Consider the following 22,828-nt stretch of genomic DNA (forward strand, 5'->3'; position numbering starts at 1 on the left):
ATTGTTCAACTTTTCGTTGTAGGATCCTGTACTACTAGATGTATCTTATCTGCACATCATGCTGATTTCATTGCTTTGCTAGTGTTTCTTCTAAAACCTGTCCTCCACTTTTCTGAGGATATTTATTCTGGTTCATTTATTGTTGTTGTTGGGCAGGAGTTTTTTTTTTTTCCAGAAACAATACACATATGAATTTTTAAAAATTGTAAAATATCTGAAAAAGACTTTTAGTCTTATGTGAAATAGAATTTGGGTAAGTCTAAAATAGTAGCATCATACTCCAGTTCTTTCAGATAGTTTCTGTAAATATTCTAGTGTGTTCTAGTTGTCAGAGTTGCAGAGAAGAAATTTCATGTCAATTTTGTAATTCTAGGCTTGTCTTCCTCTATGCAATTGATTATTTTCTTTTATAGAAACATAAAGTGAAGGTTGAGACTGTATGTACTTTCCCTATTAATTTGCCTTAAAAAGTTCAAAGATTGGGATCCCTGGGTGGCGCAGCGGTTTGGCGCCTGCCTTTGGCCCAGGGCGCGATCCTGGAGACCCGGGATCGAATCCCACGTCAGGCTCCCGGTGCATGGAGCCTGCTTCTCCCTCTGCCTGTATCTCTGCCTCTCTCTCTCTCTCTGTGACTATCCTAAATAAATAAAAATTAAAAAAAAATTATAAAAAAAAGTTCAAAGATTTTGTATATATTTCATTTAATAATCAGTTGGCAACAAAACTACAATTGCGTTATCATCTACTTTAGGAGTTTGTGATCTCATGATACATAGTAAAAGGTACCTGAAAATCTTAATATTTAGAAGAACCCTGGGATGGATTATTTCATTGACCAAGGAATTCTTCATAATGTAAATAATCTTATAATTAGAATATTTTCTATGTGTGCGTGTTTGTAAATTTCATTGACGTCAGGCATATATCTCTTTACTTCTGAGCAGTCTTCTATATCTGCAACTGGATTTTTTTATGGGGTTCATGTTTTCTCTTTTCCCTTATGACTGGACTCTATCATTACTAAGTGTTTATTTCTATAATATGAATTATAAGGAAAGAAATGGGGGGTCATAACTAGTGCTGTGCTACTTCCCATTGCAGAAATCAACTGTGGCCATCCTCCGGAAGTGCAGCATGCGGTCCTGGTGGGGAATCACAGCTCCAGCCTGGGCAGTGTGGCTCACTATGTCTGTCAAGAGGGCTTTGAGAGCCTGGGAGGAAAGATCACTTCTGTTTGCACAGAGAAAGGCACTTGGAGAGAAAGTACTTTGACATGCACAGGTATGGACTCCATTTGGTGGGGCTTTTGTTTCCTGGAAGTGACACCCAGCAGGAGTGGTGGGACCTCCAGCTGCCCTGTTGCTCCCTCTGTGTACTCTGCCTGGCTGTGCCATTTACCTGACTGGGCACCTGGCTTGAGGTTTGCCAGCTAAATCCTGAAGATTTTGAGGATGGATTGGGAAAATAAAGTGCACAGAAAATTTCACACATATATCTTTGCAACTCACCTGAAATCACAGTGATTTCTATCTCCTCTACTTGGCTGGCTGAGAAATTTTTCTCCATTAAACATTTTCTTAGGGGGGTTGGCATACTCAAAAGTCCTAACTTAGCACACGTTGGCAGCTTTTCAGAGAAAAGGTGGTGTAATGGATAAAGAGGTTTTAGTGTTTATTTTTATTTAAAAATTTTTAATTAAAATTTTTTATTTTTTATGTTATGTTAAATACACACAACAAAATTTACCACCTTAACCATTTTTAAGTATTAAGTATACTCACATTATTGTGCAACCAATCTCCAGACCCTTGTCATATTGCAAAAATGAAACCGTGCACTCATTAAACGTTACCTCCCCATTTCCTCCTCCCGGCAGCACCACCATTCTACTTTCTGTTTCTGTGGATTTGACTAATTTAGATACCTCCTATAAACAGAATTATGTAGTTTTTGTCCTTCTGTGAATGGCTTACTTCACTTAGCATCATATTCTGCAGGCTCATCCATGTTGTTGCAGATGATGGGATTTCCTTCTTTTTAAACACTGAATAATATTCCATTATATGTATTTACCACATTTTGTTGATCCATTCATCTACTGGTGGGCACTTGTGTTGCATCCGCCTTTTGGCGATTGTGAATAGTGCTGCTGTGAGCATGGGCATACAAATATCTCTGAGAGCCTGCTTTCAATTCTTTTGGGTATATACCCCATAACGGAATTACTGGTGAAAGGGGTTTGGAGACATCCGTTCAAATTCTAACAGTGTCATGTATGAGTGGTGTGTCACCGGGTAAGGCATTATTTGCTTAGTTTCTTCATTTATAAAAGGGGGAAAAATAAAGGCTGCTTTTCTTTTTTTTTTTTTTTTTTATTTATGATAGTCACACACACACAGAGAGAGAGAGGGAGGCAGAGACACAGGCAGAGGGAGAAGCAGGCTCCATGCACCGGGAGCCTGATGTGGGATTCGATCCCGGGTCTCCAGGATCGCGCCCTGGGCCAAAGGCAGGCGCCAAACCGCTGCGCCACCCAGGGATCCCAAGGCTGCTTTTCTTATTTCAAAGGGTTATTGAGAAAAAATCAAATGAGATCATCTGTGGAGAACATTTTGAAAAGGTTAAAGCCTACGTACATGTTAGGTCTTTTACTGAAATTATTGGCCTATCTTGAAGAAGGTCTTCTCATGACTCACAAGTACGCACTTCTACATGTTTTATTTCACACCACTGCCTCCAAGTAACAAGGTGGGAGAAGGCAGTGACTCCGTTTATGATGGTTGGGCAGAAGGAGTGATAGGCAGTTGTCTCCTAGTATTGAATGTGTTGAATTCTAGATGTTGACTTGCTTGGCGCTAATGACAAATCTCTAAAGAGGGAAATCTCGACGTATCTTTGGTCTGGGTCTCTGATTTGACCTGAGGCAGGATTGTGGTAAGCATGTTTTGGGTCAAAGTTTCCCATAGAAAAGTCTAGCCAGAGCAAGCAAAACATGAGGACTGCTGGTGATTATTTGTCCAGAGAGCAGTGGTTCGTAACCATTTTGGGGCTAGGAATTTGGTGAAATCTATCAAATTGACTTAATAGATACCTATTTAGCTTACACTATGTGTAGAGGTACTTTGCTAGACACTACCTTCCTGGAATTTATGGGGCAACAGGGTAAACGGGCTTTTCTCCAAAGAAACCTACATACACATATACATATAATGTCTTACAAACTCAGGATGTCTACGGACTTCCGAAATTCTTGGGTAAAGCATCCCTGGAATAGACGAAGAATTCAGCTCTGCTGCTAGAGCCATCTGTGCCATGCAGTTCCCACATTCTCTCATCTCTACTAAGATTGGAAGAGGATGTAGGCTAGAGACTGCAAACGTAGGGACAAAGAAGGGTAGACGTGGGTGAGAACCCAGAGATCTAGTCCAGCCTGTTCATAGAGAGGTCTCGTTGACTTAACCCTACTCGCACAGAGAAACAAGGGCAGACCTGTAACTACCACCAAGGACTCCAGAGTCCCAGTCTAATTAGGGAAATCGAGAAGAGCTAATGCCATGTTGGACCAGAGTGATGGTCATTCCACCCTATTAGTGTATCTCTAGTGGCACTTCTAAGAACTGTTTGGAGGAAGTGAGGCAGCCGTCTCATGCGATGCTGAATAAAACATTTGGGGCAATGTTCCTGGCCCTGAGATACTCAGGGAGCGCTTGGTTAAGGGAGCTGGGCAGAGAGCTTCTGGACCCTCAGCCATTTGCTTCATTGCTCAAGCTGTTCTGCTTCCACCATTCAGAGTTCAGTGGGGGTACAGGGATTAGCCACTACATGAAAAACCAGTGGATCTGCATGGGGCATAGTAAGCTATTAATTAGCTGATGCTTGTAGAGCACTTTGAAGAACAAACATGTTATGTAACTGCTAATTATAATTACCGTCCTCAGCCTGCCACCTTTCACAAAGTCTGTGGTTCCAGCTGCAGCTGTTTCCTTGGGTTTATACAAGCTTTGATTTAAGGAGAGAAAAGGCATTTTCCCTGAGAGCTGTGATCTTTCTGGGAGGAGGCCTCTATGCCCTCAATCAAGATTGGCAGCTAAATTCAATTTCCGCAGATAAAGGGAGTGATTTGCATGCTGATTAATTCACCGTGCAGTGCACACGATCTGGGTGGGTAGGTAGGAGAGGCTTCTGGAAATGTAGTGAGAGATGCTGATTACCATGGCTCTTGCCCAGCTGAACCCCCTTCTGCCTTCTTTTCCCTGTTTTTCACCCATTTCTGCACGCCTCTCCTATACCACCTCCCTTTGGGTATTTTGTGTTTACCTTCTTTGATGTCCACTTCTGGATTTTCCTCCCATTTTCTGCTTTTCTGCCTAACGTCTGAATGCCTTCTACCTCTGCTCTGTGTTTTCATTGTTTACCCCTCTTTTTATACTTGAATGTTTAGTTCCAAATTGGGTAGAATAATTTATCTTCACGTTACTTGGATTGTTTTTCGTTAAGAATATTTTTGGAGGCCCTGCTTCTTTGGATTAGCAGCATGGATCTGTATATGTTTTTAATGGAGTGTGAACTCTGGCAGGGTGGAGGGACTCCCTGCCCCCCTCCTTTTTTTTTTTTCCTTTAAGGCCAGTTTGGACTGGAACCTCCAGACAGCTGAGAATTAGGCAACCATTTTAGTGTCTGGAAAAACCCCAGGTGGAAGCTTGATGTTTAGTGGGTTGGTTTACCTCAAGATCAAAGAGGCTGATTCATTCTTGATAAGACTGTCCCTGGCTTTCATTCTGCTCAGGTCATTTGGCTTTTCATGTTTAGAATCTGAGTTAATAATTATAAGGTTGATGCTCACTCATGCCACACTCGTAGAAGGGTAACATCTCTGTTGAAACACAGACTGTTGACCAGCTGGGAGCGATTCTGAGCTCCCTACCCTGACTCAGGCCATGAGTCCAAATGCCTCTGGGCCTCCTGTTAGCCTCTGGCCCTCCTGTTTTGTTGTTCATCTTCCTTTTCAGCCTGGTAAGCTTTCACTTGCAGTGATAATGCAATTCAGATGGGAAACAAAGGTCAGCTGGAATAAATGGACACATTTATATAAATAGCCACATGGCTGGGATTTGTTTGAATATGTGTATAATGTTTGGACTGTCAAGCATTGTAGCTACCGTGGACTGTGTACCGACTTATATGCCTAGGGCTCTGCTGGGGATCTTAATGCTTGGTTTCCTTTGTCCTCTGAAAAACCCTGTGAAGTGAGTATTGTTATTTTTCATTTCATAGATGAGTAACCTGAGACTCATAGAAGTTAGGCAAACTTTCACAGAGCCCTTCAGTAACTAGCAAATGGCAGGGATGGGATTTGAACTTCGGTCTGGAAGCCCAGAAAGCCCACGATCTCTCTCCTACCAGTGTTTCCCAAGCTCAAATTATTTGTATACTCCCCTGATAATGTTTGCCATAACAAAAGTATTTAATAATAATGCAATGTTAAGTTATTAAATTAATAATACATTTATTTAATAAGTTCCTTTTAATTTTAAATTTTAAATTATAATATAAATTCGTTGACCAAAGATACTCTGTAGTGTATGTGATATTATGAGCTGGATGAATTGTGTATTTTTTCTAATATACACAAAAGTCAATACAATCCAACATATATACATTTATTCATGTGCCATAAAAAAATCATCCTAAGGTGGATAATGCATTTTAGAAAAGCACTCCTCTAAGCCATGCTACTTCTACCTATTGTATGTGACTCTAAAGACTTAAAAAAGAAAGGAAAAGAAATATAGCAGAACTCTTATAGCTAAGCATGCACTTATTCAAAGTAGTCACTTTGATTTCAGTTGATGCTGCCATTATCAGAATGTGTCCGTTTTGTAATCTCTGTTTGGGAACGGGCTTTGGAAATAGTTTGTGGGTCCTAGTAGAAGATCAGTCATTTAACTTTTGAAATCAGATACTATTTTTGACTAGAAATGATGTTGAGCTTGACCATCTGCTTGGGTCACCTGAATTTATTCTCTATGATCTTTTACTGTTTCCAAAAATAGAGAAAATGGATATAAAATTGGAAACCAACAGAGTCTGCTGGATCAGTTCCTGCCCACAGTGGGACTTCTGAAGCCTCTCTTTCTCTTCCCAGCCTATGGAAGGAGAGTCAGGCATCCAGCGCCTTCGCTCCACGGTAGCTCTCTCCCAAGGTCCCTGCTGACCACCTGTCAAATTCATGTTCTAGTTTCAATCTTCATTCCTCTTCACCTTTCCATGACATTTAGCACTATTGATCACATATCCGTACGTTCATTCATTCATCCACTCAATCAACCAAATAATAAGTATTAAAATAACTAAGGTACTTTATTAGGTGCTGGGGATAGAAAGACAAACCTAGTCTTTGCTATCATAGAGCTTGCATCCAGGAGAGATAAGCACTAAATAACCAATTACAAAATTCTTTAGTTATAAATATGATAAATACTGCAGAGAAATACTGGATGCTGGTTGAATACTAAAATATATACCTATTATATACGTACATTTATATACATGTGTGTACCACATAAAGAATCCAAAGCAAAGCAGAGGTACTTTATTACCCACTGAAGCTTTGGTTCCCCAAATCTTTTTTTTAAATTTTATTTATTTATTCATTCATGAGAGAGAGAGAGAGAGAGAGAGAGGTAGAGACACAGGCAGAGGAAGAATCAGGCTCCCCGTAGGAGCCCAATGTGAGAATCAATCCCGGGATCCTGGGATCATGCCCTGAGCCACCCAGGCCTCCCTTTGATTCCCCAAATCTAATGGAGAGTTCAGTTGGATGGGGTTGGTGCCTCCTTTTTTTTTTTTTTTTTAAATCCAGTGAGGCCTAAGTGTCCTATAACTGGACAAGGCACAGCCCTGCTCTACCTATCTCTGGCTGAAGTCAAACTTGTCATGACATTTTGGACACTTTGTCAGGGGATAAAGGACTGTGTGAGAGAAGAAAGAGGTGGAGGCTTTCCTTGATACCATGATGACCTGCTCTTGTCCTTCTTGGATCGGAGGTGAGAAGGTTGTGGGGAATTGGTGGGAAGGAAAAGAAAACTTTTGAGAAATCAGACACTCTTTCACATCTTTCCTTGACTTCCAGGCATCCCACTAGCCACTCTCCTCCCTCTCTGCTGCTGTGTGTCTGCTAGTTTCTCCTTGGGTTCCATGTTTCCCATGTCCTGCCATTGGGCTGCTCTCCGTGTCCTACCTGGATGTTTTACCAGCACCCACAGCTTCCGTGACCATCCTTGCTGACTTTCAAGATCGTTTTTTCATCTGGATAGTCTGTAGATAACTCCTATCAAGCATGTTCTAAACACAGTTTATTAGTCTTTTCTCACCAACTTGGGGCGCTTCCTTCTCTGTTTCTCAGGAGAACAATAAAAGACAATCCACTGGACTCTCAAACTCAAGAGGCTGGCAGTCAGCCTACACTCCCGGCTGTTCCTTATCACTCACCTCCTAGTGTTTCTCCTTCAGAGTTGTCTCCTGGCTTTAATACCTGGCCGAGGTTACCTCCTCACTTCTTTGCTGAACAACTGCCACAATGCCCCAGTTCTTGGTCTTGGAGCCTGGCAATTCTAGTTTTGAATCCTGACTTGACTGCTTACAACCCGCATGACCTTGGGCGGGTTACGTAACTTCTCTAGGCCTCTGGTCTAGAAAATGGACACAATAATATCAAGCTCATGGGCTTATTTTGTTTTATTATTTATTTATTTATTTTTATAAATTTATTTTTTATTGGTTCAATTTGCCAACATATAGCATAACCCCCAGTGCTCATCCCATCAAGTGCCCCCTTCAGTGCCCATCACCCAGTCACCCCCACCCCCCACCCGCCTCCCCTTCCACCACCTCTAGTTCGTTTCCCAGTTAGGAGTCTTTCATGTTCTGTCTCCCTTTCTGATATTTCCCACTCATTTTTTCTCCTTTCCCCTTTATTCCCTTTCACTATTTTTTATATTCCCATGGGCTTATTTTAAATTAAATTGATTTTTAATATGTTTCCCCCTAGTTTTTTTGAGAAATAATTGACATACATCAACTGCATAAGTTGAAGGCATACAGCGTGATGGTCTTACATGTATCATGAAATGATTATCATGGGGTTATTTTGAAGACTAAGGTAATGACACTTTTGGAGTCCTGGGTGGTTTAGTTGGTTAGGCATCTGCCTTCGGCTTAGGTCATGATCCCTGGGTCCTGGGATTGAGTCCTGCATCAGGCTCCCTGCACAGCCAGGAGCTGCTTCTTCCTCTCCCTTTGCCCCTTCCCCAGCTCGTGCTCTCTCTTGTGCATGCTCTCTCTCTCAAATAAATAACTAAATAAACAAATAAATAAATAAAATCTTCAAAAAAGATAAATGACTTAAAATACTATAGTATTTTATATAGTATCAGTTCCCTAGTAATAACTCAATAAATGTTCACTGTTGCTTCTTATGACTGCTCTTCAGGAGAGATCTGGTCTTTAAGGATCTGTCAGTGTCTGAGATACTGTAGTTGCTGAGTAAAGCGTATTCTGCTCTTATGAGCTCCAATTCTGCTCCACTGTCTACTTCACAAAACACCAGAGTTATCTTCCTACAGAAAGAAAAATTGCCATTATTGCCATTATTTTCCTTTTAGTTACCCATAGGAGTAAGTGTGCACTTAGTGTGGCAAAGGAGGTTGTTCCCAGTCTGATCCCGTCTTGCCTCCTCCTCAGCACTCTGAATATGCCACAGCCTCTTATGATTCCAGGCATTAGACCTGCTGCCTATTTGCTCAAGTGTCTTCCCCACCCTTCAGCCATGCATCCATCAAGGTCATGCCCTCCACAAAGCCGGCTTCCCCAGGCCCTCCAGTAAGAGTGGATGGCTTCTTTCTCTAGACCCCACGGTACTTGTGTATAACTTTGTTCTAAAATTTATTGAGTTGTAATATACCTGCTTATATGTTTGCTCCGTTAGACAACATGTTCCTGAAGGAAGGACTTATGTTCTGATCATTGTCACAGCCCAGTGCCTGGCATGGGAGGATGCTTGGCACTCGGTAATCATTCAGTGAATGGTGCATAGAGTCTTGGAGTCAGTTCCAGAGAGAACTCTCAGAAATGTCTTCAGTAACCGATACCATTAGAATTAGGGTATCTCTTTTAAAAGGGCAGCATTTATGTGGATGTTTAATATCTGATGGGTTTATAAAGAAGTCTTTCCAGCTGATTTGGAGACAACTGGAGGGAAAAGCAACTGCATTTTGTTAAACTGCTCCTTGGGATGAGATATCTGACATCTCAGTAATCAGATCTTGGTCCCATCTGTGCAAGAGAGCATGGCACAGGCAGGAGGCAGATGGCAATTTTGAGATGTCATTTGCTGTTGTCATAGTGAATGAACAAAAAGGAAGGACAAGAAGGGAATCTTTCATGTCTCCTTTCTAATCTCTGCCTGGGTGGCAAAAGGGTCCCCAGTGAGAAGGAAATTTGCTTTACTGGCAGTCAGAGACAAAATGAGGAGTGGGCTGTTTCCTTTTCCTTCTAGACCAGGGGGTAAGTTAATATCAAAGGGATGTGTGAGTGAGCAGAGGAGTCCAAAGCTCTAGGGCCTTTGAAGGGTGATAGGGAGGGAAGGGGCCAGAGTATTTGAGGCTCGTACAAGCTGTTGAAAGACTGGCACCAATGTCATGTTCATGCTTCCCAAGGGGGTGAACAGATAGGATCTTTACATCTGTTAGGGTACCTATGTCCACAACTCGAGGATTTCTTTGATTTCATTTTGTCTGTGCTCTGGGAGAAGTATTAGTGTAGAGACCCGGGAATGCTTTAGAGACCCGGGAATGCTTTAGACAGCCACAGGGGATCCTCTGATGTCTGTCCAGGAATTTTCCTGTTTTCCAGTCTGTCTGTATTTGTTCTTACTTACTGACAGCGTGACCTGGGCTTACCCAAGACCCAGTAATGCTGCTGATGGATGATTTAGTAAAGGTGTAAAATCTTGGTAAAGAGATCATCAGTAGACCAGGGTCTCAGGGTAGCATTGGTTCTGGGTACAGGGGAGGTGAGTCAATACCACAGGTGCCTGAGGTACAAGCTCTCTTTCCCATGTTGGAGGCTGAGAAGGGAGAGAGGTGGCTGAGTTGAAAGGAGGCATCTTCTGAGATGGAGAATTATCTTTCCCATCCTTCTTAATGGGAGTCTTACCTTGGGTTTCCTGGAAAGCAGAGCCTGAGGCACAAAGCTTATCTCTATTACACAACGGGGAATGACACCCCAGGAAGCAGGAGTGAGGGGTACGGTGAGTAAAGCAGGGGAGGAGAGAGAGCCAACACAACTCATTGGAATCTGTGACCTCAGAACCAAGGCCCTAAGACAGTTTCCCATATTGCCAATTTTTTTTTTTACATGGAATTCACACAGAATATTTGAAAGAAGCAGGACAACTTGAAGAAATTATGACTTTCTGATAAATCAGAACTAATAGCTTCAGGTAGAGGAGCCCCAGAATATCCAGGGACCTTGTGGAGAATTTATTTAGTTGACTCCAAGCTGCTTCTGAAGAATAGTCCTGTGTGGTGATGCATGTCATTTCCCTCTTGGGAATAGCAGTGACCTGGAAATAAGAGTGTTTTGTCAGCCAGGTGGGATGAAGCCAGAAACAGATCTTACCTGGGCAGCTGCAGGGAAAATTCAGGGCTCAGCTCCGGACTTCGTTCCATCCCACATGAGTGGAACGCCAGTGGCATCCAGTGGCCTGCCAGGCCAATCACAGGTTGGAGTTCTTAGCCATTCTCAAGTGGGTATGTGTCTTTTCCCTCCTAGTCAGGTCATGGGCCGGGCTCATTTTTGATGAAGCTAAATTGGGTGTTTGGCCTGGGGCAGCTTGAATTGCCCGATTTCTGAATCAGAGCATAGAGTGATTAGCAGAGGTATCAGCCACACAGATAAACTAAGTCATGCCCTCTACTCTGGTTCCATTTTGGAAAAATCCTATTTTCTAAAGGCTATTGATGCATTTTGTGAGTGGATTCTCTTTTTCTGTTTTAGAAATAATTCCAGAAATTAGTGATGTATCGGTGTTTAATAACACCTGTGTGAAGTGGCAAATATACCCAGGAAGCATCATCTTCAAGATTGTCTATGTGGTAAGTAAAGTGATCCACTCTTTCCTGCTAGAGCAGAAGTGGTATCCTACAGGAACAAGACTTGGAGACACTTCCTTTCATAAGGGCTTCTCCATCTAATTGTCTGATTGTTCTTTTAAAAAGTGATCAGATTTTCAAAGATATACCTGGTTCATTTTATTTTACATTCTATGTTTAATATGTGTGTCATTCAGCAGGGTTGTATGTGTGGGGGATATGCTTCTATTTGGCATCATCGTGATCGCTTGTTTCCCAGCACTTGTATTTCACTTGCCCAGAGGAGGCCTGGAAGCATCTGCTGACTTGGTGACGGGATGCAGCGAGTGGTCCTCAGGTTGTGACTGCCTCCATTGTTGGCTGTCATTTGTGTGCAGGCTAGCCCTCCCTAGAGGGACTCCTCATTTTATGTCACTTCCTAGGGTTTATTGTTTACTGGGCTGATAGGCCTTCATCATCAGACACCTGATTGCGGAGGCTTACCTTATTCATCTCTCCTGGGTGCACAGTGTGGTAGAAGAGGGAATAGTAGGAAAATGGGATTCAGCACCACAAAGTCTCTCTCAGCTGCTTTAACCAGAGTCATGGTGAGTTCTTTTTTCTTTTCCCCTCCTGAAGATCTACATAAAAGGACAACGGTTGCACCCCGTGGAATCAGTTCATGAGGAGACAGTCAATGTGACCTCAGACAGCAGGACCCCAGAAGTGTGCCTCGATCTGTACCAAGGCACCAACTACACCGTGAGCATTTCCACCGCCCCTCCCACACGCTCTGTGCCAGCCATCATTGGGTTCCAGACAGCTGGTAGGTGGAGGTGAAGTCTCATTGCCTCCTAGAAAATGCTAAGCACAGGATGTGGGGAAACGTACTTCAGAATCAGCTGGGCACGAGAGTTCATAGTTGCTTTCCGAGTTCTGTAGCCAGGAGGATGCAGTTACTCCAGAGGTCAGAGCCAGAGTAGGTCTAGTAGGAGATATTCCTGTCCTGTTGATGCCAGGCTGAATGAGTACCTGATGTACTATTTCTCAGCTGGGTCCTTGGTTGAAATGGGAGGTAATAAGGCATTTAAAAGAGAACATTAGGTGATGAGGCAGTCAGTTCTCAATTATCCAAGGCACTAGAGGGTAGCCATGCAACTTATTACTGGTAGGGAACACAACAGTCCCTTTTTACTCTTGGCTTTGAGAGAGGAGAAGCCAGGGAGGTGACCCAGTGGCTTTACATCTGGGTTGGAAACTGACCTCGGAACTCGTTGGGGGTTCGAATCAAGTTGACAGCGAGTGAGCAGATGGGGAGAGGCAGCCCTGGATGCAGAAAGGGAGATGTTGGGTGAAAAGAGAAGTGTACAGGAAGGAGTTTCAACAAGTAGTAATAAACCTCATTACACATAGGTATCTCATAGACTTTTATAATATTGTGAAAATTCTAATATTTTTTTCATAATTCTGGTTATGGGGTGTCAGGACTAATTAAATACCTTATAAGCAAATTTTGAGAAGCCATTTGTGTCATTTATTATTTTGGATGAATTGAGGTAGTTCTTACCTAGCTGCTTGATGTCCCACTTAAAATGTGTCCCAGCCTCCAGGTACTGCTGACACCAGGAGCTGGGAAGTGACATGGATTTGTCAGAAATAATTAAATAGTCTGCCAATCTTCACAATGGAAAGCCAACCACAAAATTATACAAATTAGGTCCCCGGGGTACTTGTATATAAATAAAACATTTCTAAGTAAATAATATGTAGGGAAAGATATTGTAGAATTAATATAACTAGAGGGTCTTGTTCAGAATTAACGATAAACTGCTATGGATTTGTCAGGAATATGTCATCTTCTTCCTCTTTTGCTTACAAGTTTTTAATTTTAATTCCAGTACAGTTAACATACAGTATTATATGAGTTTCAGGTGTACAATAGATCAACCATTCTCTACATTACTCAGTGCTTATCATAATAAGTGTACTCCTCAATCCCCATCAGCTATTTCAGCCGCCCCCCCCGGCACCTCCCCTCTGATAACCATCAGTTATTTCTCTAATTTAGAGACTGTTTCTTGGCTTGTATCCATTTCTCTCTTTTTTTCCCCTTTGCTCATGTTTTGTTTCTTAAATTTCACATATAAGTGAAATCATATGGCATTTCTCTTTCTCTGACTGACTTATTTCACTTAGCATTATACTCTCTAGCTCCATCCATGTCATGGCAAAGGGCAAGATTTCATTCTTTTTTATGACTAATATTCCAGTGTGTGTGTGTGTGTGTGTGTGCACATGCACACCACATCTTCTTTATCCATTCATCAATTGATGGACACTTAGACTGCTTCCATAGTTCAGCTATTGTAAATAATAGCTGCAATAAACATAGGGATGCATGTATCTCTTTGAATTAGTGTTCTTGTATTCTTTGGGTAAGAACTTAGTAGTATGATTACTAAATCATAGGAGAGTTCCATTTTTTATTTTTTGAGGAACCTCCATACTGTTTTCCACAGTGGTTGTACTAGTGTGTATTCCCAACAACAGTGCATGAGAGTCCCTTTTACTCCACATCCTCAGTAACACTTGTTGTTTCTTGTGTTGTTCATTTTAGTGTTCTGACAGGTGTGAGGTGATATGTCATTGTGGTTTTCATTTGCATTTCCTGATGATGAGTGATGTTGAACATCTTTCAGTGTGTTTTTTGCCCATCTGGATGTCTTCTCTGGAGCAATACCTGTTCATGTCCTTTGCTCTTTTTTAAAAAAATATTTTATTTATTTATTCATGAGAGACACAGAGAGAGAGGCAGAGACACAGGCAGAGGGAGAAGCAGGCTCCCTGCAGGGAGTCGGACGCGGGACTCGATCCTGAGACTCCAGGATCACACCCCGGGCTAAAGGCAGCGCTAAACCGCTGAGCCACCTGGGCTGCCCTCTTTTGCTCATTTTAAAATCGAGTTATTTGTTTTTTGAGTGTTGAGTTCTTTATATATTTTGTTACTAATGCTTTATTAGATATATTATTTGCAAGTATCTTCTCCTGTAGGTTACCTTTTAGTTTTGTTGATGGTTTCCTTCACTGTGCAAAAGCTTTTCATTTTGATGTAGTCCAACAGCATATTTTTTGCTTTTGTTTCCCTTGCCTTAAGAAACATGCCTAGAAAAATGTTTCTATCCAATGTCAGAGAAATTACTATCTTTGCTCTCTTCTAGGATTTTTATGGTTTCAGGCCTCACATTCAGGTCTTTAATCCATTTTGAGTTTATTTTTGTGTTTGATGAGAGAGAGTGGTCTAGTTTCATTCTTTTGCATGTTGCTGTCCAGTTTTCCCAACACTATTTGTTGCATAGACTATCTTTTCCTCATAGCATATTGTTTCCTGCTTTGTTGAAGATTAATTGACCGCATAATTGTGGGTTTATTTCTGGGTTTTCTCTTCTGTTCCATTGATCTTTGTGTCTGTTTTTGCACTAGTGCCATACTATTTTGATTGTTACAGCTTTGTAATAAAACTTGAAGTCTGGAATCATGATGCCTCCAGTTTTGTTTTATTTTTCAAGATTGCTTTGGCTATTTGAGGTCTTTTGTGGTGCCATACAAATTTTAGGATCATTTGCTGTAATCCTCTGAGAAATGCTGTTGGCATTTTGATAGGGGTTACACTTAATCTGTACATCGCTTTGGGTGGTATGGACTTTTAACAATATTCTTCCAATCCATGAGCATGGAATGTCTTTCCATTTCTTTGTGTTGTCTTCATTTTCTTACATGAGTATTTTATAGCTTTCAGGGTACAAGTCTTTCACCTCTTTGGTTAGATTTATTCCTAGGTATTTTATTGGTTTTGATACAGTTATAAATGGGATAGTTTTAATTTCTCTTTCTGCTGCTTCATTATTAGCATATAGAAATGCAATAGATTTTTGTATGTTGATTTTGTATCCTGTGACCTTACTGAATTCATTTATCAGTTTTAGTAGTGGTTTGGTGGAGTCTTCAGGATTTTCTATATATAGTGTCATGTCATCTGCAAATAGTAAAATCTGCCTATCTTCTTTACCAATTTGGATGCCTTTTATTTCTTTTTGTTGTCTGATTGCTGTGGCCAGGACTTCCAGTATCCTAATTTTTGTCATGAATGGATGTTGTATTTGTCATATGCTTTTTCTGTATTGATTGAAGTGATCATATGGTTCTTATCCTTTCTCTTATTGATGTGATGTATCACATTGATTGATTTGTGAATATTGAGCCATGCTTGCATCCTGGGAATAAATCCCAGTTAATTGTAGTGAATCTTTTTTTTATGTATTGTTGGATTCAGTTTGCAGTATTTCGTTGAAGATTTTTGCATCCATATTCATCAGAGATATTGGCCTAGAGTTTCTCTTTCTTTTGTGGCATCTTTATCTTGCTTTGGTATCAGGATGATACTGGCCTCATAGAATGAATTTGAAAGTTTTCCTTCCTCTTCTGTTTTTGGAGTAGTTTGAGAAGAATAGATATTAATTCTTTAAACGTTTGGTGGAATTTGCCTGTGAAGCCATCTGGTCCTGGACTTTTGTTTGTTGGGAGCTTTTTGATTACTGGTTCAATTTCTTGGGTGGTTATTGGTCTATTCACATTTCCTATTTCTTCCTATTTCAGTTTTCGTAGATTATATGTTTCTAGAAATTTACCGATTTTTTTCTAGGTTGTCTATTTGTTGGCATATATTTTCTTCCAACTGTTTGTATTTCTGTGATATTGGTTGCTATCCCTCTTCTTTCATTTTTGTTTGATTTTGTTTATTTGAGTTTCATTTTGATTTTTTTTTTAATTTGAGTCCTCTCTCTCTCTCTCTCTCTTTTTTTTCCTGAGTCTGGCTAGAGGTTTATCAATTTTGTTAATCTTTTCAAAGAACCAGTTCCTGGTTTCATTGATCTGTTCTATTGTTGTTTGGTTTCCATATCATTTATTTCTACTCTAATCTTTATTATTTCCTTCCTTTAGCTGGGTTTAGGTTTTGTTTCTTGTTCTTTTTCTATAGCTTCTATAGGTGTAAGGTTAGGTTTTTATGTGAGATTTATTTGCTTCTTGAGGTAGGCCTGTACTATCATAAACTTACCTCTTAGAATCATTTTTGCTGCATCCCAAAAGATTTTGGATTGTTGTGTTGGATTGTTGTGTTTTCATTCTCATGTAATTTTTAGTTTCTACTTTGATTTCTTGGTTGACCCACTCATTGTTTAGTAGTATGTTACTTAACCTCCACGTATTTGTGGTCTTTCCAGATTTTTTTCTTGTGATTCACTTCTAGTTTTATTCCATTGTGGTCAGAAAAGCAGCATAGTATGACTTTGATCTTTTTGAATTTGTTGAGATTTGTTTCATGGCCTAATATGTGGTCCATTCTGGAGACTATTCCATGTGCATTTGCAAAGCATATATATTCTGCTGTTTTAGGATGGAATGTTCTGAATATATCTGTTAAATCCTTCTGTTCCAGTGTGTCATTCAAAGCCACTGTTTCCTTGTTGATTTTCTGCATAGATGATCCGTCCATTGATGTAAGGGATGTTAAAATTCCCTACTATTGGGATCCCTGGGTGGTGCAGTGGTTTGCCTTTGGCCCAGGGCGCGATCCTGAAGACCCGGGATTGAATCCCACGTTGGGCTCCCGTGCATGGAAAGATTAACAAAAATCTGCTTCTCCCTCTGCCTATGTCTCTGCCTCTCTCTCTCTCTGTGTGACTATCATAAATAAAGATTTTTAAAAAAATTCCCTACTGTTATTGTAAAACTATTGATTAGTTCCTTTATGTTTGTTATTAGTTGCTTTCTGTATTGGGTGATCTCAAGTTGGGTACGTAAATATTTAAACTTTTTAAATTGTCTTGTTGGATTGTCCCTTTTATTATTCTATAGTGTCCTTCTTTGTCTCTTATTACAGTCTTTGTTTTAAAGTCTCTTTTGTCCCAGGGCACCTACACGGCTCAGTCAGTTGAGCATCTGACTCTTGATTCCAGCTCAGGTCATGGGACAGAGACCTGCATGGGGCTTCACACTCAGCAGGAGTCTACTTGGGATTCTCTGCCTGTCCCCCCACACCCTGTTCATGTGTTCTCTCACCCTCTCTCTCTCTCTAAAATAAATAAATCAATTTTTAAAAATAGTCTATTCTGTCCCACGTAAGTATTGCTACTTCAGCTTTCTTTTTACATCCATTTGCATGATAGATGTTTCTCCATCCCCCCACTTTCAGTCTGCAGGTGTCCATAGGTCTGAAATCTACTTGTAGGTAGCATATAGATGGGTCTTTTTTTTTTTTTAAGATTTTATTTATTTATTCATGAGAGAGAGAGAGAGAGATAGAGACACAAGGAGAGGGAGAGAAACAGGCTCCATGCAGGGAGCCCAATGTGGGACTCGATCCCGGGTCTCCAGGATCACACCCTGGGCGGAAGGCAGCACTAAACTGCTGGGCCACCAGGGCTGCCCATCGGTCTTGTTTTTTAATCCATTTTGACCCCCTGTCTTTTGATTGGGAGGTTTAGTCCATTTACATTCAGAGTAATTATTGAGGGGCACCTGGATGGCTCAATTGGTTAAGCACCTGCCTTTGGCTCAGGTCATGATCCCAGAGTCCTGGGATTGAGCCCTGTGTTAGGCTTCCTGCTCAGTGGGGAGCCTGCTTCTCCCTTTCCCTCTGCCTGCTGCTCCCCCTACTTGTGTTCTCTCTCTAATAAACAAATAAAATCTTTAAAAAAAAGTAATTATTGATGGGTATGTATTTATTGCCATCTTGTTACTTGTTTTATGGTTCTTTTTTAGTTTTTCTGGGAATACGTCTTTTTTTTTTTTTTTTAAAGATTTTATTTATTCATGAGAGACACAGAAAGAGAAGCAGAGACATAGACAAAGGGAGAAGCAGAGTCCCCACAGGTGAGCCTGATGCGGGCCTCCATCCCTGGACCTGGGATCACGCCCTGAGCCTAAGGCAGATGCTCAACCACTGAGCCACTCAGGCCTCCCGAAATATGTCTTTTTAAGACTTTAAACTCATATGCCATTATTTAGTCAGAATGACAGTTTGCTATTCAGTGTCAGCTGTTTTTACTAATATCCAGTTATCTCTGCAAGGTATTTTCCTCTGGGAAAAGGATTATCTTTAGGGTCAGACAGACCTGGTTTTGCATCTTAACTTTGCATTGAAGAGTTAAGTGACCATGGCTGAGTTTTTAAATGTCTCCAGAGCTTTCCTCTTTCTGAAATTTTAAGTGGAATTGGATTCAATTTAGAAGTTAATTTAGTGAGAACTGGGGTTTATATGGAACCGTCCCAATTGGGAGTAAAGCACTTTTCTACATTTACTCAGTATGTACGTAAGTTTTATCTTTTCTGTTTATATATGCACTGTGGTAAAAATTTACTATTCTCTTCTTCTAGAGTCTGCATGTTTGGTGATCTGATATCATTTAAGCTTTATACTAGTTCTCTTAAAATGAATTGGAAAATTTTCCGTAATTAATTTTACATTAATTAATTAATTAATTAATTTCCATATTTTTTATGCTCTGGAAAAGTTTGTATCGCTTTGGAATTATTGCCTTCCTTTTAAAGTTGGACACATTTGTTCATAAGATCATTAAGTTTCACCCCTTTTGGGAGATAGTTCTTTGATAACTTTGTTAACATCCTTTGTGATTTTCTTTTGATCTGTTTATGTTTCCTACAATTTCTTCAGTCAATTTTTATAATTATATTTTCCTAAAAAAGTGTCCTATTGGTTGGGATTTTAAATATTTCAGCTGAATGTCCTATGGAATATTTGCTTACAACTACCGTGGGGTTACAGGTTATATAACCCCAGGTTATTCTGATTCCTAATTTTGGTTTTATTTCTTTTAAAAATTGATTAGCTTAGCTTGAGTTTTCTGTTTTATTACTGTTTCTTTCCCCAAAGAATAAACTCTGGGGTTTTTAAGTGTTTTTCTTTTTCTATCTCATTAATTTGTCCCCTTAGTTTTATTACTTTTTTCCTCCTCCATTCCCTTAAATTGGTTATATTATTCTATTACTAAATTCTCGAGTTGATAATAAGTCTTTAATGCTTCTGGACTTGTCTATTGGCGGAATGCCTTAGGCATTGATACATATTCTCTTTATCCCTACTTTCAAGGCATGATATAACTGCTCTTATTTTCTCTCCGATGGAAGAACTACTTATGCGTGTGTTCATATATGTTCTCTTTCTGTTTAATTTCAAAGCATTACATAATTGCTATTTGATTTCCCCATTGAATTAATTACAAGTAAATTATACAAATGGCAGGTTTCCTTTTTTTGACATTTAACTTTGTGGTTAATTTCTAGATTTATTACATTTTAGCATATTTCTGGGGGCTTATTATTTGGGAAAGTTTTGTGATAATGTAGTACGTTTGCTTGTGAGTAGGGTAAGATCTAGTCTTCAGTCAATTTTCCTAATAAAGGTATTCAGGACTTCTGGTTTTTGTTGTTGTTATTGTTGCTTTTTAGTTACATGGATTGCCATTTTTCTCAATTTCTCTCAGAAATTCCAGTTGTTTGGGTTCACACATTTTGCGTTATGATGTTTATGTTCATGACTGATGTCTTAATGGTAGCTTCTCACTTTCATTGGTAACAAATGGCTCACTTTGTTCTGTTGAATGTTTTTTGCCTTATAGTTTGATAGCAATATTGGTTTTCTTGATTTCTTGGTACATCTATTTGGATAATATGCCTTTGCCTACTTTTGTTCTTTTTTAAATTAAAAAAAATTAATTTCAGTGTAGTTAACGTGCAGTGTTATATCAGTTTCAGGTGTACAAGATAGTGTACAGCACTTCCGTATATTACTCAGTGCTCATCACGATTAGTGTACCTAATCCCTTTCCCCTGTTCCCCCCACCTCCCCCAAACACTTTTTTTCTTCTTAAAAGCTACCTGAATAACAATGCTTTGGAGGTAGCATGTTGTGAACCCTTTTGAGAGAAGTTTTGTTTTTAAGTAAATAAGCAATTTACATTTAGTGTTCTTTGTAATATGACTTTCTTCTGTCATCTTATTTTTTTTCTTTTTCATGTTGTTTTGCTATATCATTGTTTTCTTTTTGCTACACAGATTTTTCTTTTTCAGTAATTCAGACAGTATAGATTTTGTTTTTATTCTATGTTACAGATTAAAAAGCAAACAAAACCCTATTTGAATGTATATTTCTCTGATTACCGGTGTTAAGACTGAAATAATGTTTATGTCTTCCTGAATAAGACAAGGAAGTTACCATTCTCCACTTCCTTTTTTTCCTTCCTCTCTTGCTTCCTTTATGTTATTGGTTTAATACAGCATTTTATTGCCAGCTTCTTACTTTAACTTATTTTTAACATGTATTGCATCTTTAAAGAATTCATTTTTATATTTATAGCAATACTTATAACACTTATTTTAAAAGGTATGCGTTTTAACAGTTTCAGTGCTTACTACCAGCCATTTCATACAGCCATTCTCTGTTTTTTTCTGTTTTTATTTCATTGCACAATGATTTCTATCTTCTCCTTACCAAGGAATGGGATACTTTCTGAGCCCATGATTATGTGAGAGTGTCTTTTTGCTGTCTTCACGAGTAAATGAGAGGTCGATTGAAGATAAAATTCTTTTTTTTTTAATTTAAAGATTTTATTTATTTATTCATGAGAGACACACAGAGAGAGAAGAGAGGGAGGGAGGCAGAGACACAGGCAGAGGGAGAAGCAGGCTCCAGGCAGGGAGCCCGACGTGGGACTGGATCCCGGGTCTCCAGGACAACACCGTGGGCCAAAGGCAAGCACTAAGCTGCTGAGCCACCTAGGGATCCTGAAGATAAAATTCTTGGTCCATAACTTCTGTTGGTAGAATTCTTGAGGCATTTCACATTGATTTGGGGAATTTAAAGTTTTGAAAGAGAAAGTTGAAGATATGTTTTTTTAGAAAAAAATCCTATTGTAGATAATCTAATTTTTAAGTCTTGATATCAGAAGCTTTTTTTATGTGTGAAATTCAAGACTAATTATTCATGCACATAGTAAGTGTTTATTGACCACCTACTGTGTGTTTGACATTATTTTAGGCATTGGGAATTCAGTAGTGAATGAGGCATAAATCCCTTCCCTCCTGACAACTGGCCAGGCATGATATAAATGTTATTGTTTTTCACTAAGTTTTCCTAGTACTCTGAGGGTTTTTGGACCTTCAAATTTTGGTCCATTTGATGTAGTTTGAAGTGGTGGTGGGGTTCAGAGCCGACAGTAGTTTTTTTTCTTTTTTTTTTTTAAGATTTTAAAAAATTTATTCATGAGAGACAGAGAGAGGCAGAGACACAGGCAGAGGGAGAAGCAGGCTCCATGCAGGGAGCCCAACGTGGGACTCGATCCCGGGTCTCCAGAATCACACCCTGGGCTGAAGGCAGGGGCTAAACCGTTGAGCCACCGGGGCTGCCCCATCGAAGGTTTTATTAAAGCATGAGAACAGGACCTGTGGGCACAAAGAGCTGCATTAGGATTGTGACAGGTGATTAATTATATACTTTCAAGTTGGGAGGGGGTAGGGATCGAACAGGCCTCCAAGGTATTTTGGAAACAAGGTTCCCAGGATCCTGAGGGGACTAATAATTGTTAGGAGAAGGTTATTTATTATTATCTGGTAAACTCTAAGTCATGAGACCCTTCAGATGTTTATCAGTGGGCCATATGCTTGGAGCATGATTGCTAACATGTGTCTTGGTGGGGTCGAGTTAGAAGAAGTTTCCAAAGGAATTTATATGTTAAAGTAGATACATAGGATGTGGGGAGGGGGAAGGGTCAGGCTAAAATTGTCTTTTGCCCTTAGCAAAGTGTCAGCATCCAGGCAGCTAGCCTCTCAGAGGAAGGTCACTCTGCCTGTTTCAAGGATTTGTCAGTGGCTCTAGGCAGTAAGGAAATTTATTTATGTATTTATTTATTTTCGTTTTTTTTTAAATTTTCTTATTGGAGTTTGATTTGCCAACATATAGTATAATACCCAATGCTCATCCCATCAAGTGTCCCACTCAGTGCCTGTCACACAGTCACCCTATCCCCCCACCCACCTCCCCTTCCACTACCCCCTGTTCGTTTCCCAGAGTTACAAGTCTCTCATGCTGTGTCACCCTCTCTGATTTTTCCCACTCATTTTCTCTCCTTTCCCCTATAATCCCTTTCACTATTTTTTATATTCCCCATATGAGTGAAACCATATAATGATTGTGGCAGTAAGGAAATTTAATTCTTTCTTTTGCCTTTGTTTCCCACATCACATTTACACATTAGAAATAGTTTCTTTCATGCAATCTCTGATTATTGCTTTTTTATTTCATTTGGTGTTTTGGCTCATCAAATACTCCTACGTAGAATTCCTTGTTTGTCGGCGCTGGTTTTCACTCTCTCCCTTTTTATATACCTGCCTTTTCCCTCTGCCTTCTGTGAGAGTGGAGCAGGTTTGTTCATACAGGCATTTATTCATATGTTCATCAACCTTTCTGACCTTCACTATTTCTAATACATGTTATATTTTGTTGTTGCACTTACATTTCCTTTTGTTTTCTTGTCTCATCTAGTTCCTTTTTTTTTTTTTTTTTAAGTAAGCTCTAGGCCCAGTGTGGGGCTTGAACTCATGACCCCAAGATCAAGAGTCAC

At 39.9% G+C, this 22,828-nt stretch overlaps 1 protein-coding gene across 1 annotated transcript in view; it reads left to right on the forward strand.

Annotated features, from left to right (window-relative positions):
• Window positions 1-22,828, forward strand: part of SUSD1 (sushi domain containing 1) — a 129,031-nt gene that overhangs the window by 39,345 nt on the left and 66,858 nt on the right. Inside the window, exons 6-8 of the mRNA XM_041762146.1 lie at window positions 1,102-1,281; window positions 11,059-11,156; window positions 11,772-11,958. Coding sequence (XP_041618080.1) covers window positions 1,102-1,281; window positions 11,059-11,156; window positions 11,772-11,958 — 465 coding nt within the window. The remainder of the gene's footprint in view (window positions 1-1,101; window positions 1,282-11,058; window positions 11,157-11,771; window positions 11,959-22,828) is intronic.

Source organism: Vulpes lagopus, chromosome 7, assembly GCF_018345385.1.
Source record: "Vulpes lagopus strain Blue_001 chromosome 7, ASM1834538v1, whole genome shotgun sequence".
Classification (NCBI taxonomy): domain Eukaryota; kingdom Metazoa; phylum Chordata; class Mammalia; order Carnivora; family Canidae; genus Vulpes; species Vulpes lagopus.